At 40.8% G+C, this 14,644-nt stretch overlaps 1 protein-coding gene across 4 annotated transcripts in view; it reads left to right on the top strand.

Annotated features, from left to right (window-relative positions):
- Nucleotides 1-14,644, top strand: part of lekr1 (leucine, glutamate and lysine rich 1) — a 76,127-nt gene that overhangs the window by 12,058 nt on the left and 49,425 nt on the right. For all 4 annotated transcript variants that reach the window (XM_044203176.1, XM_044203175.1, XM_044203177.1 and 1 more), the window contains exon 3: nucleotides 10,787-11,316. In XM_044203176.1, coding sequence (XP_044059111.1) covers nucleotides 10,787-11,316 — 530 coding nt within the window. The remainder of the gene's footprint in view (nucleotides 1-10,786; nucleotides 11,317-14,644) is intronic.

The following is a 14,644-nucleotide window of genomic DNA, read 5'->3' on the forward strand; positions in this document are numbered from 1 at the left end:
GCTGTTATTGCAACACATACACAAAAAAAAAAAACACAGGCAACTGCTCTTTAAAGGTACAATAGCATTTATTTAACCTTGCACTGATCAGTAATCAATAACTTCAGCCAACAACCACTATCGTCTATTCTAAACACAATAAGCATACAACAGTCAGCAAGCAGATACGGTGTGTGTGTGGGTGCGTGTGTGGAGGTGTGTGTGTGTGTGTGGGACAATAGAGAGGGGGTCGCAGGGTAGACGGCAGACGTGGCCACGTGGGTGGTCGTCACGCACAGATCCAAAATGGCGGGCAGACCTGCGAAACTCAAACAAAGGGGAGAGCCAAAGTGGAGGACACACTCTATTTGTCCTCTAGATGGCGTGGAGCGTAGCTAGTTATGCTACCACACCATCTGGTTCGTTTGAGATGTGTATGTAGGCGTGTATATGTACGTGTAAAGGTGTGTGGGTCAGATGTCGGGATTCCTGCGCTCCCTCTAGCGGCTCATCCAGTAGAAATCCAGGGTTTGGACTCATGTTTTAAATCTTGCACCCGGGTGTGACTCAACAAACCTGAGGGGGTTTCGCGCTATTTTACTGTTTGGCCTTTGTTTTCTAAAGAAGCCTCTTAGTCAAGGCTTTACCTTTTGTCTTTGTTCTCCACACGTGGTGAGGCCCATCTCATCTAAACAGGCCTTCTGTTAGCAAGCTAACGTTAGTTTTGTCTGTTGGTTCAGTTAGCTATGCAGCTGTTACATATGGCAGTTAGTCAGTGTAAATATTTTGTAACAACTAATCTCTATGTAAGTGGTGCAACCACACAAACTTGTTTTAGTGATGCATAAATCTCCACTTTATAAACACAAAATTATAACTAGGCTTAGTTTGAACTTGCCAATGGCTAGTGCAACCGACTCCATATCACACAGATTTTGTGTGCAGAAGAATAAAATTCAAGCAGGTGTTTTATTCAGTCTAATGCACATTTCAAAGCTCCACAGCATTCCCAACAGTGAAGATAGCAATTGAAATTGATTGTTAAGACAGAGGCGAGGTGTGCTATAATACCTACTCTTGACTACAGCACTGCTTCTCTGTTGTGCTTCTTTCTTGTGCACACACATATACATCAAGTATATGTGCATATAACTGATACTGCTGTATTTTCGGTGTTGCTCTTGGTGGTTAAATGAGCACCCCCTCCCCCCCCCCACACACACACACACAGAGCAAAATGGACAAAGCCAGTCTTCTGCCTGCTGCCTGCTCCTCAGGCTAGTTGTTTGTTGTTGTGTGTGCCGTGCCGTGCCGTGCTGTGCCGTGCTATGTCGTGCTGTGCCTCGCCCTGTGTTTGGATGTGATGTGATGCGTGGCCAAGTGCTGGTCGAGGCAGCCATAGGTGATTCTTTCCCAGCCACTGCCCTTTCCCTGCTTCCACGCAAAGGAGCAAGTGAGGTAGGCGGCCAGACAGACGAGGATAGGAAGGCAAGGAAAGGCAAGATATTCAAACGGGAGGCAGCCAGTCAGCCGACAAACATGCAACACTGGATTATACTCCCCTCTAAGCCCGCACTTTGTTATGATCCCTAATTTTTTCTCCTCAATCACCCCTCCGACACATGGTTCAAATCCCTCCTTCCTGCACTTTGTCCAGACTTGCTTGGGACTGTTGCTGATCATTTCAACCTCTGCTGTCTGCATGCACACATCTGTGTATGTGTGTGAGTGACTGACTGTGGATTCCTCTGTGCGACTCTTCCATATATACACACACAACCCAGACACTGGACATCTCACACACTTTGATTCATCCACTCTACAGTACAGTATGCCCCTGATCTGTCTGCCCCCTCCCTTCTCTCCTCTCTGCTACTTGCATGCCTCTGCCCCCTCTCTTGCACTTCCCTCTATCCCTTGTGACCTCTACTACCCCTCCCTTTTCCCTCCCCCACACACACCCGGATACACACACACACCCAAATTAACAGACATAGAAACATATTAATTCACAGAGACACGCACACTGTGCTGTGGTCAAGGAACTTACACATATGCACAAATATTCACACACATGCCCACATCTACGCTCATGTACTCCCTCATAAACACACACACACACACACACACATGTCATGTGATGTGTGGTACGCCATGGGATCCAGATGAGTGGAATCTCAGTGTTGGCTCTCGCTACACTGAGCACCACAGGGGGCCTTTATCGTCGCAAAAATCAACAAAGCCACAGTCACGAAGCGCCGTCTCGATCACACACACAAACATGAGCACACACACACATACGCGATCACATGCGCACATGCACCCAGGCATATTCACGCACACACCGACAACACACAAAAAAGCAAAAACCAAAAAAACAAAAGAAAAGCGCTCCCGCATGCACACAAAGTGACAAAAGCTCACAAAAACATTCGCGTTTTGACACGCACAGAAAAGCACAGCTGGACAATGTTTTCAGTGGGACAGACACACTCTCCATAAGCTCTCACGCACTGTCACAGTCCATAAAAAGAAAATAATTTAGGAAAATTAGGGGGAAAAACATGGATAAGACCCTTAACTACTTAATCCCTTCTTAAATGCTTGCGTGATCTATCGTGTCTGTTATTTCAGAGAGAAGCGGGGTGAAGTGCCAGCAAAGCAGATAGAAAGGAGGAATCATTTGTTCGATTGAAATAGAGAGAGAGAGAGTTTGAAAGAAAGAGTTTAGAAGGATCTAGATATGATGCGAGGCAGCACTCCTGCCTTTGTTTTTTCCTCTCTAAATCCGCCGCCCATCATCATATCACTTGATTAAACCTAATCCTAATGCCTCTAATCCTCCAGGCACCTTGTTCCACATTGTGCCTCTATACAGTAATTCTGTGACTGTGTTTGTGAGTGTGTTTTGTAGTTTTTTTAGCCTCCAAATTTACACCAGGGAATTCAGGTTTTGCTGAGTGCAGTGAGTGAGTATTAGAGAAAATAAATTGTTTAGTCTGTCTGTTTGTGAAGATCTGTTGGGGTCTGCTGAATGCCTGCTTAGCCCGCATGCTATCTCTCCTTCATTAAAAGCCATGACATTCCACTTACCTGATAAATGCAATTAAAAGACAAATTTGATATACTGTATATGCTATACTGTATATTTTTTGTCAGATTTTGATATTGACCGATCTGTTGGCAAACGAAGTACGAAGAAATTGCAGTACAGAAGCCAAGGATATGTTTGAGGTAGTTTAGAAATCCACAAAGAAACACTGAAAAATAGGCTTCACAAACGGGTCAGTAGTAACACAAAGGAAAAAAGGAGAGGACCCCTTTGATGCACAAAGTGAGAAGATTGATTTGTTGACGTGCCTGTATTTGTGTGCCTGTGCTCATGATATAGCTCTTCTAGCTTCTCTAAAAAATTCTGCACTTCACAACATACTACAAACGTATGTTGTATTATGTGTCACTTTTGGTTCATTTGTAATTTCATTTGGATGTGGAAACTGATTCAGTTGTGCGTGTTTTGATGTGTGGCAATTGAAATACAGGAACATACTACATTGTGTGTGCACAGTGCATGCTTGTGTGTGTACTGTAAATGGCTGCATGCCTGTTTGGTCAGTTTTTGGTCTTGCAATGCATGTTTGGGTTTGCGTATGAACATGGGGGGGTATACTGTGCATGTGTGTGTGTGTGTATGTATGTGTGTGTAAGATGAAAGGTCTGTGTTCGTGACAGCGACCCTACTCTGGTGTTTTGATGAGCCAGATGGGTCACGGCAGCTGTAGCTGAAGAGGCGGAGGTGGACGAGGGAGAGGAGCAGGAAGACGAGGAGGAGAGACATGGAAAGGATGGTTGTTTAGGAAGGAGGAGGAAGAAGGAGAAAAGGACAAAGAGGAAGAAAAGGGATGCAAGGAGGATATGAAAGATTAGGGAAAGATGGAGGAGGAGTGGAGAGAGAAACAAATTTATCTTTTTATGTGTCTTGTCTGCATAGTGGTCCATCTCCACCTTCAGTACATGAGACAATAAGTGCAGACATTTACACACAGACACACACGCAGACAGTCAGGGAGTTAAAAAGGATCATAAATTAATTATGTTTCTCATCCTGGCAAGACACCAACCACCAACAGAACACCCTGCCCCCACCTGCACCCCCTGCAGCACCACTCCACCCCTCCTAAATGTTTCACATCAGGCGAGAAATAATAGCCCCATGTTTAATTGATGGAGCGTGGAGGCATTGTGTTGATAACATGGACCCACACATGGACACTAAACACAGACACACACTCACACAGAGCCGTCTTGGTACCTGTTAGGTGTAGACGCATGCTGGAGGTTCAGTTACAGTGAGAGGTGGAGGATTCATTGTTGGCACTCTGTGGTTATTGACTGAAGATTGAGACACACACACACATTGCTACTACATCAGTGATGTACCCTGAGGTCTTTTGCATGTTTTGCATAGTTACAGCATGTTGACTTTATAATAAGCTATTTTGTAATTGATATTTATGAACTCTATATATAATAGAATAATTGTTACCAGATAAATTAAACCAATGTACTGCGATGTGTAAGCACTGTATGTGTCTTGAAATGTAATGTTTTAAACCGCTTTTGGCAACAGTCCAGCATGCTAATGGAGTCAATCAAGAGACAGAATGAAAGAGAGATAAGAGACACAAGGGGAGCCATAGAAGTGTTGTGTGCACTAAAGGACAAAGAGTTTTGGTGTGTAGAAGAGAAGCATCAATTGGCTGCTTGCATGAAACATTTAAAGGACAACAAGACCTTTTTCCTCCTCTCCCTCATTCTCTCCCCTTTTCTATCATTTCCTTATGTCATTCAGACTGTCCGTGTCTCTCTCTTCTCTCCTCCTCTCAGGTATTTTTTGCAAGCATGTGTGTGCCAGTGTGTGGTAGTAGTTGTGTGTGTGTGTGCGTGTGTGAGCGTGTAGAAGGGTTAGTTTTGTGGTTTGAGTGCTAAGTGAACGTGTCAGTGCCCAGGGCAAGGGGTCTCCCCGCAGGGACGAACTCAGTCATGGGAGCACACAACCCACTGGTGGCACAGACATTCTGCCCTCAGGGTGTGTGTGTGTGTGTGTGTGTGTTAAGAGTGAACGATTGTGTGAGTTTCCTGTCTCTCTGCAGATGCTTATGTGAGTAAATTTGCCTTTGTATGTGTCTACGTCTGTATCTTTTGTTTGTACCCGCGTACATGTTTGTGCTTGTATCTATGTGGGTTTTAATGTGTGTGTCTGTTTTTCAGTCTGTGCTTTGGGTGTGTGTGTTTTTGTCTGTGCCTTTCATGTGCTCTTGACTGTGTTTGTGCTGTTTGTATGAGTGTGAGAAAGCCTGCCTCTGTGTGTGTGTGTGTGTGTGCGTCAAGCCATAACTGAGGCACGATTCTGCCCTCAGGTCACTTTAACGTTGTGCATTGCCCCCTTCTTCATGACTACATCACTCGCATTAAGAACTCACCCACCACACCCACCCTCCCACACACACACACACACACACACACACACACACACACACACAAATTTACATGCATAAGCATTTTTTGGATAACATACAACCCCCACTCACAAACACAGTCATATACACACTTAGTAGTTTTTGCTGTATCTATGCCTGCAGGAACCACGAGGACATCTGCACAGTAAACACTAAAACCCCCTGAGCCCCAGTCCCAAATATTACTCACACTTGCACGCATTAACTCTCTCTGGCTCTCTCTGTCTTTCCTCTCTCTCTCTCACACACACAGACACACAAGCACACACTCACACTGCAAACAGATAATAGCCCATATTCTCCAGAGTGCATTCTGTGGCAACACAATGTAATACATTGTCGTGTTGTGAAGCTTTTTCTCCACCCACGCTAATACACTTCCTCCTCTCCCTTTCTTTCCTCTCTGTCCCTTTTATCCTTCAGTCCAACCTTCACCAGGGCAAGTGTCCGACATTTCAACACCTTATAGTGAGACCATTAGGAACACATCTTTGCTTTATTATACAAGCATCCAAATACATAGGGAACCCTACAAAGACTTGAACATAAAACGGTACAAAAAGCAATCAGAAAACAGAAAGTCTCATACTGTTTCCTACGTGTGTTTTCAGGGTGTTGAGCTAAAGGAGGAGCAAAGACCAAAGACTATGCCAACAGCATAGCATTTTTATATGATTATTACAATACACTCCACCTATACCATGTAGGTGGAGTGTATTAATGTGCCTGAGGGTTGTATGGACTGAAGGCAAGGTGAGTGGATTAAAGTAGTTTGTGAGTAAACACTAAAATAAGGTGGTGAATCAAGTAGAATTAAAATGGTAACATAAGAAATAACCTACTAGAAATAGGGTAATATATTAATTTATTCTTTCAAATATTATAGTATTTTCAATAGACAAAGATATTATTGTTGCAGAATAATGCCCTGCAGTACAGACTTTGTTTCTTGTTACATTTGTTTTTAAGAGAAAATGATTGAATAAAATATTGAAATATTAATGAGAGGTTTTGATATTTATTTTGGGTAAATTAATTGTTATATTAATCAAGTAATAAAAAAATTATCTTTAGAATAAATCGATAAATTAGTCGTTAGATTAATCGACTAATCGAAGAAATAATCGATAAAAAATAATCATCAGGTGCAGCCTTAGTGTTGGATTGGCCTGGCATCGCCAGCGAATTAGTTTGGAACCTCTCAGTTAATTTTCGATTTCCAAGGGGCTTTATCAATGTGCACAGACGAAAATGCCTCTGGATGCAATTGGATAGACCTACAGCCAATCAGAGCAACGAAACGTGTGACGTAGCATAGTTGGTAAATCCTGTCGGAAGTACGGCAAACACATCTTTCTTATCAACAAAAGCTTTAAGTGCAGTTGTTTGTTCTTCTTTTAGAGAGAATATAAGGTCCAGTTTATTTAATACTGATGTAATAGCGGATTCAACAGAAACAGTTCCACATCAGCAGCAGCCATCTTGGTTGTTTATGAAAATGCCTCAACGACCAATAAGGTTGTGCTTCTCTGTACAGTCATTGTATCAAACCCGCCCCATAAATGGTTGTGATTGGCCTGACCAGATCCAGGCTGGGTGGAAATCTGTCTGAATGGGAGGGGGGCCAGACGCATCTGCCAGGGCAAATAAAACATGAGCTTGCAGATTCGTCTGGTTCCCATGCTAGTGATGGATCCCTTGTATCAAACATTTGTCTTTATTAACGTCTATAGACTTTGAGAAGCTTGTCATTTTAAGCCATGAAAGCGGCATGAAATGGAAATGTAGTCCACCACTTCAGTGCAGACTGTAATATCTCAACTATCAGATGGATTGCCATGCAAATTTGTATAGACATTCATGGTTCCCAGACGATGACTCCTAATGACTTTGGAGGTGCCCTGACTTTTTCTCGAGTGCCACCATGAGGTTGGTATGAGGTTTTCAGTGAAATGTCTCTAAAACTATTGAATTGGATTGGATTGGATTGGATTGTCATGACATTTAGTACACACATCTATGTCCCCCTCAGGAAGAATTGTAATCACTTTGGTGATCCCCTGACCTTTCCTCTAGCACCACCATCAGGTCAAATGATCAGTTTGTCCAATACTTTGGTTTATGACCAAATACCTACAAATCTAATGACATTCCCATCAGCCTCAGCTGTACCTTGTACTTTGTGCTAATAAGCAAATGTGTGCATGCTAAACTAAGATGGTGAACATGGTAAACACTACTGCTAGCATGGCTCTAGCTCCTTAGTCTTGTATTAATTGCTTGCATTGGATATAAGTGTGCACAGCGTTCTCCTCTTGTACCTCATTTTCTGTGAGTGCAGTGTTCTTCTGTCTGTCTTTCTGTCTGTTGTAGCTGCTAGAAGGCAGACTCCCGCTGTCCTGAAAACACGAGGCAGACATAATCTGCACCTTGACCTGACATGGATAGACAAGCTGCTAACACAGTTCAAGAAGGAACAGAGAGAGAAAGTTAGATGGAGAGACTGAGAGAGAGAGAGAGAAGCTTTATCTTCTTAAATGCGTCACCTGTCAATCATTTGTCACGTCAAAAGCACTTTCAAGTGTTGCTGTGTGTTTTTCTGTCTGTCTCTTCTACCACCCTGTCATTCTATTTTACTTCTCTCTTACCGTAAAGAAGAACGATATAAGAGAGACAGAGAGAGGCAAGGACGGTGATCATTCAATGAAACCCATTTCAGTGTCTTTCAGGAAAAGACTTTCAAGCAGTGGCTGCCATTCTTTTGATCTTTGTCCTTCGACCTTCGACATCTTTTCGTGTTTAACATTTGTTCTGACCTGTTTCTAGTTGTAGATCACCACAAAGGATAAGACAATGGAACTTTCAAACTTTGAAAGTCATCTGAGTATATATTTCAGTCTTTAGCTGGTATTATTCTCTTAATGTAAATTATAACGTAGTATAAAGTAGTCTTATATTTACATTTTCATTTACATCTGTTACATCTGGAGAAGCATATTTGTTGGAGCCAGCTGATAGAAGTACAGTTAATTTGCATTTAATTTTCAGCTGCTTTCCATTTGAATAGAAAGCAAATGAAAATATACAGACATTTGAATTGTCCTGAGACAGTAATCTCCATAGATTTGATCTTGGTTTAATAGTTACTTGTTTTTCTTTCCTCTACTTTCAGCTCTTCTCTCCTATCCTTGCAAAAAGATAAGTTAAACAGGACAGAAGTCCAATATTAAACTCCCCATAAACCACCACTGGTGCTGTGGGCCTAGGGGGAAAGGGGAAGGGTCATGAGGTCATCAAATCAAATGAGTTAGTTGATTTTTGAAGCATGAATGTCCACATGAAAGTCTGATTAAGAGAAAAAATAGCAAGTCTGATCTGAATGTGGCACTGGAGAAAAGGTCATAGCAGAATCAAAACCAATAGGTTTTTTACCTCTGGAAAAAAATTCATGCCACTCCGGCCATTTGTTTCAGTCACACTCAAACAAGTGGATGGCCAAATGAACAAAGGCAATCATGTGGCCTCTATGTCTTGACAGCAATAATTAAATAATCCGTTCTGTTCCTTGTTGTCTTCCCAAGCATGTCAGCTTTGTTTACAAGTTTCTTTCACCTTGTTTACATCATGTAGCAGTCTATTTGGAGCTTTCTGACATGGAAGCTGTCAGCATGTCATCCAAATTTCAGCTGCCTCTCTGCCACATATCATCATGAAGATGAAAGCTCGGGGGATGTGATCTTATCCCTCATAAGCCTGAGAGAAGTGACAACAGCTTGGAGAGAATACACTGACACGCACAGAGATAGAAAGATAATTTTGGGAAATGTTTTTTCTAACAGACAGCAGCAAAAACAATATCTGAAGGAGGGATAAGAGTATCTGTGTTCCTCAGCTTTGAACTGCTGACAGATAAAAAGATGTTTTTGACACCAGTGGTTGCAACTGATTTTGATGGATAATGGGGCCTGTAGTTGTCAGTCTAAATGTTTTTATAGACAGCTTTGATACTTCACTTGTAAAGGCCCCATACAATAAGCCATACAAAACTGAATGCTATTTCTACACTCATTTTCAATTTCATTCCCTGATAAAAAGCAATATATAGTTCATATTATATTATATTTATTCATACATTGATTTATATAATATTTAACACATAAAAAAAGTACTCATTATACTAACACATGTATAGTAGAATTTGCTTATATAGATAATATTCAGTACAAGTTAAAATACTTTATTCTTGAATAGCCACACTTCATTCAATGCTGGAGAAAGACTCATCAGTGTTTGTCATATTTGAATCTGCAACAATTGTCTGAGATAGTGTAGATAGTGTGTACATGACAATAATCACTGTGTCTTTACCATTGAAGTTATTTTTAACTCCTCCAACTGTAAAAACAAGGATGTAAACAAGGACAGCAGACATTTTGTGATGTCATAGCAGAACAAACACAGGTGTAATTGATAATGACTGAATTCCATTTAGATGTACTGGTTCCAGGGTCCTTTTGTTGTGCATACTCGTTAATGAAATTTGTTTAACTTGTGCTTTTCCTGCTATGACAAGTTAAACTTTCTGCCGTGAAAAAGGTCTATAATGTGCTAACCAACAGGCTGTGGTATTACACATACTCATATTAATCCAACTATCTTAAAACCAAAAACCAAAACTAAAAAAGTACTGAATGAAATAGAAACAAATGATGTAATCCTACAGTAATGAGTTAACTGTTCACATCAGCGTAACCAGTTTTGAATGCTGCTGTCAATAGCCTATGTCAGTGTCATGTCCATTTTGATTAATCAGTTAGCTAATTGTACCAACTTTATTTCCACAGCATTAAACAAAAGAGCACCAGTGATAGGCTTCACCTTTTTAAATATTAGGTGTATTCTATCTTATTTTGGCCAGCCATTTGTTTTAACGGTCCTAAAAATATATTTTCTCAATCATCTTTAACTATGACAAATGAAGAGGGGGTTTAAAGTGAGTGGGGATCAATTGGAAAAAGGTGATGTCACACTGTCCATCAAATCTGATCTAACTACACCCACACAGTCCTGATTATTTCTGAGTTTTGAGCGTTAAATTCTTCATAAATAATACCTAAGGATGTGATTTGAAACTTTTCAGAGGCTTTAAATTTCAGAGTCTACAATGTGGCTATGTAAAGTTGCTTGCCAAAAGGATAAAGCCACCTGTTTATTCTAAATTAATATTATTATTATCATTTACAACAAATTGTATCATTTACAACAAATTGTATGTATTTTCCCTGCAGATGGAGCGCAGTGAGACAGTGTGTTGTTACTGTGGTGTAAGCTACCTCATTTTCCATGAGTTCCATCAGCTCCACACCCGACTGGCTCAGTTGGAGGCTGAGCTCCAGGAACTGAGAGAGACCGCCCAGAGAGAGAAGGCCCAGCGAGAGGCACTGGAGCTGGGCAGGCTGGAATGGGAGGGGTCACTTCACCTGGAGATGCAGAGACAGACAGAGGAGAAAGAGAAAAGCACAAGAGAAGAGCTAGAAGAGAGGAACAAACACACAGAGAGAGCTTTGAGAGAGGAGTTTGAACAAAAGTATGAGAGGAAGAGGAGAGAGATGAAAAAGGAGTGTCAGAAATTCAGTGAAGAAAAAGAGAGACAGCTTAGAAGAGAGCTGGGAGACTTAGAGGCGGAGAGACTGAGGAAGCAGAGAGAAGAGCTGGAGAGGAAGACTGAGGAGAGAGAGAAAGTTCTGAGTGACGCACTTCAAAAGGCCAATAAAAATTTAGTCGAGCTGAGAAAATACCTCCAACAGCTGGAAGAGAGGTGAGGTTTGTATGTGTTTGTCTGCACTTCCTGTTCCTGGTGTGAAATGATCTCTAATGCCAGGCTTCATGTGGGCAATTATCCTGTGACTCATGCTGTTAACCCAAAAACACACAAACACCCTCACAGACAAATCAGACATGTATCCCACTATCTGGTGTGTGCATGTGCATCTCTGACACAAACCTTGCTGTAGAATTAAATATTCCACTGTCATCTTCATCGCCTCCATCATCCAGTACCTAGAAAAGGGAAAATAGATATGTGACTTATTAAATCGCAAGCGTTTCAATTTAATTTCCGTGAAACAAGACTGTTACAGTTTTTATTAGGTTTATTCACTGGCAGGAATTGTTTTGCTCAACAACACACTCATACACACTGTTGTAAGCAGCTGACTTAATCTGAGAGGAAATAATATGTTTGACAAACATCCTCCTCATTTTATCAGAGAATTGAAAATATATTTCTTGCTTATATTTAGTAAAAAAATAAAATTAGACCTCATTGCTGCATTCCACTTTAAGTCAGTGTCCAGAAATGATACATGAGGGGGAAGTCTGTATTTTAGTATCAGGATGTGTTGAGGTGTTTGGTGGACAAAAGATAAACTTGTCACTTTCATAACGTAGCAAGAGAGAATAGAGGTCTACGGAAATGCTTATTTTAGCTTGTTTGCAACACTCTACATGCCAGACTTAAAAATGATTATAACTCTCTCCATTACATCCGTTTGTTCTTGTGGTCCTTATACCCTCATTCTATGCAACGGCACTCCATGATGAGGATAAAATCTTTGTAAAACTTTGTTTGTTTCCCACAAAACATACTTGACCAATACAAAATAGTTACATATAACTGTAATAGGCGATAAGTTAGATATTCAGCATTAATACTGTGTAGAAGATTTTCAGCCAAGAGCCCAATTTTTGAAAGAAAAGCACAAAGGCATGTAAAGAACAGCACACTTGTATTTTGTCTACATTTTGGTAACATTTTCCATGCAAGTGTAAGCATTTATGGTACTTGACCTTATAACATGTTTTGATGATTTCTCTAATGCCTTATGACTGGAGGCTTAATATAACATTAAAAGTGCATTATGCAGGCTTAAAGCAGCTCTTAAAAAGCATTTGGCATCCTAATCAACAAGGAATGTTACCCAAGGTTTTAGTTATCTTAGCTAAGCTGTGTGCACATAGTGTCTCCCTTCTTAGGCAACTGATGAGTAGTAGACACCTTGTCCTTTGATTGCTGTGAATCGCTTTATGTGTTTTACAGACTATTTTATTGGCTGATTGGTCTGCTCCATCTTCAATTAATAGGGTGATGTTAGGATACTGGGCCATATCAAGTCTATATATGACATTTTTTGATAACAGCATATAGTCTTTATTGTCAATGTTCTAACATATTTTTCTGATTGGTGGCTGTTCAGTGTCTGTATGGCTGGAAGACTGGCTAGTTATACTGTAAGTCTCAGACCCTAAGAATTAGAGAGGAAGGGCTTCTTTCGATACCCACATCAACATTAAACAGTCGCAGAGGCGGAAACCAAAAGACCATTTTCTCCATTGAAAGTGGTCTCAATAGACCACAATGCAATAGAGCCATGTGGCAATTTAAAATAATGGGTGCAGCTCTGTCCTTTTCTCTTCATTACTATTCCATCATTTATTGCTATTTCTCTCCCCACCTACACATGTTCTGTATCTCAGCTGAACGCAACAGGTTCAGTCATGTTCTCTGGAGGCCGTACAAAGCTATTCGAGGGAATTTAATTATGCACCAAAAATGGTCTTTTAAATAAATTAAAATAGGCATCAGTTAATCTCAGGATAATTACGAACGTCAGAGCTCTTTTATATAGCAATACATCCCATTTAGTATTTTTTATAGTTTTTCTTTTATTTACACTTTATTTATTCACTTAATTTTTCTTGCTACTTGTTTTACTTGTGTTTAACTTTCTCCACTTAGTACGCCCAGTTTCAAGTTCAAGTCATGTACACATCATCTTCTAAGAAAGTATTTCTGTGTTTGTGTGTGTGTGTAGTTACCCACATTAAATGACTTATGGTGTACACACACACCACACATGTGCACGCGCACACACACGCACACACACACACACACACACACACACACACACACACACACACACACACACACACACACACACACAAGCACACAGGCGGTGAAGATTCCTGTTGTATCACTTACATCAGCTTTATAGTGTTGGTAATCAAATAGCAGGTGTCCGTAATCAAACAGCCATCAAAGGCTAAGTTAAGTTTCTGGGAAATATGTATAAAATGCTTGCATGCCGTGACTCAGGAGACTGCTATGAATAGCCCACAACATCTGAAGACTGCCCTGTTGAAATACAAAACAATGACACCATTCTGAATCCCAGAGTCACACAAGTGTATGTAACCATGCACGCACACCTGCACCTGTATTGCTGCTTTTAATAATCGCCACAGTCTCCAAACTTAGACATACTGGTTTTGAACTGCCTGTGGGAAGATTGAACATGTAAGCGTCTGTCCATTCTTGATTAAAAGCTCTGTTTCCGCTAACTACTTTTCTCTTTTTAGAGCACGGCATTATTTCTCCAACTCGTCTTGTCGCTCCCTGTTTGTGTATCACACTCACTGACTTGACTCATGGGCCCGTAAACCAGTACCGTAAAGGCTAGAAAAGCAGTGCCTGTTTAAAATAGAAATGCTCCGTCAAAATTGAATAATTCTCAACAAATACCCTCTTAGCTTTTCGCCGCAAATTTTTAGTCCTTCCTCCTGTGGTGGTTATTATAGCTAGACTGATAAATCGGGTGGTCTGATGTAGGCAAAAGCACAATAAACAATCTTGCAGAGAATTGAGGCGTCGTGGCCAGTATATAAGCTGGGAGAGCTAATTAGGGGAAAGAGGGGTAGGAGTGTAGACAGGTGGAGATCAGGGCTGTGTACTAAATTTCTCAACTCCCCATTTACTAAATAGTGCCCTATACGTACCCTCTGCCATTTTATCTGTGTTCTGGGTATGAAATGTATGCTCTATATAGTGCCGTCAAAAATTCCATAAATGGAAAAAAGTAGTGCCTGTGTCTGAAATGACCTTGATCACTCATTCACTACTCCCTATATACACTCGATAGTGAGCAGTAACTTGGGATTGTTAGCAGAAAGTAGTGAACATGCCGTGGAGACTACTTTTTTTGTTCCACTGTGAAATTTTTGAGGGCACTATATAGTGGATAGACTGAGAATTCGGACACTCAATTAAAATGGTAGACAGCAAATATATTGGATATAGTAAAAAGGTA

This window comes from Siniperca chuatsi, linkage group LG7 (assembly GCF_020085105.1).
Source record: "Siniperca chuatsi isolate FFG_IHB_CAS linkage group LG7, ASM2008510v1, whole genome shotgun sequence".
NCBI lineage: Eukaryota > Metazoa > Chordata > Actinopteri > Centrarchiformes > Sinipercidae > Siniperca > Siniperca chuatsi.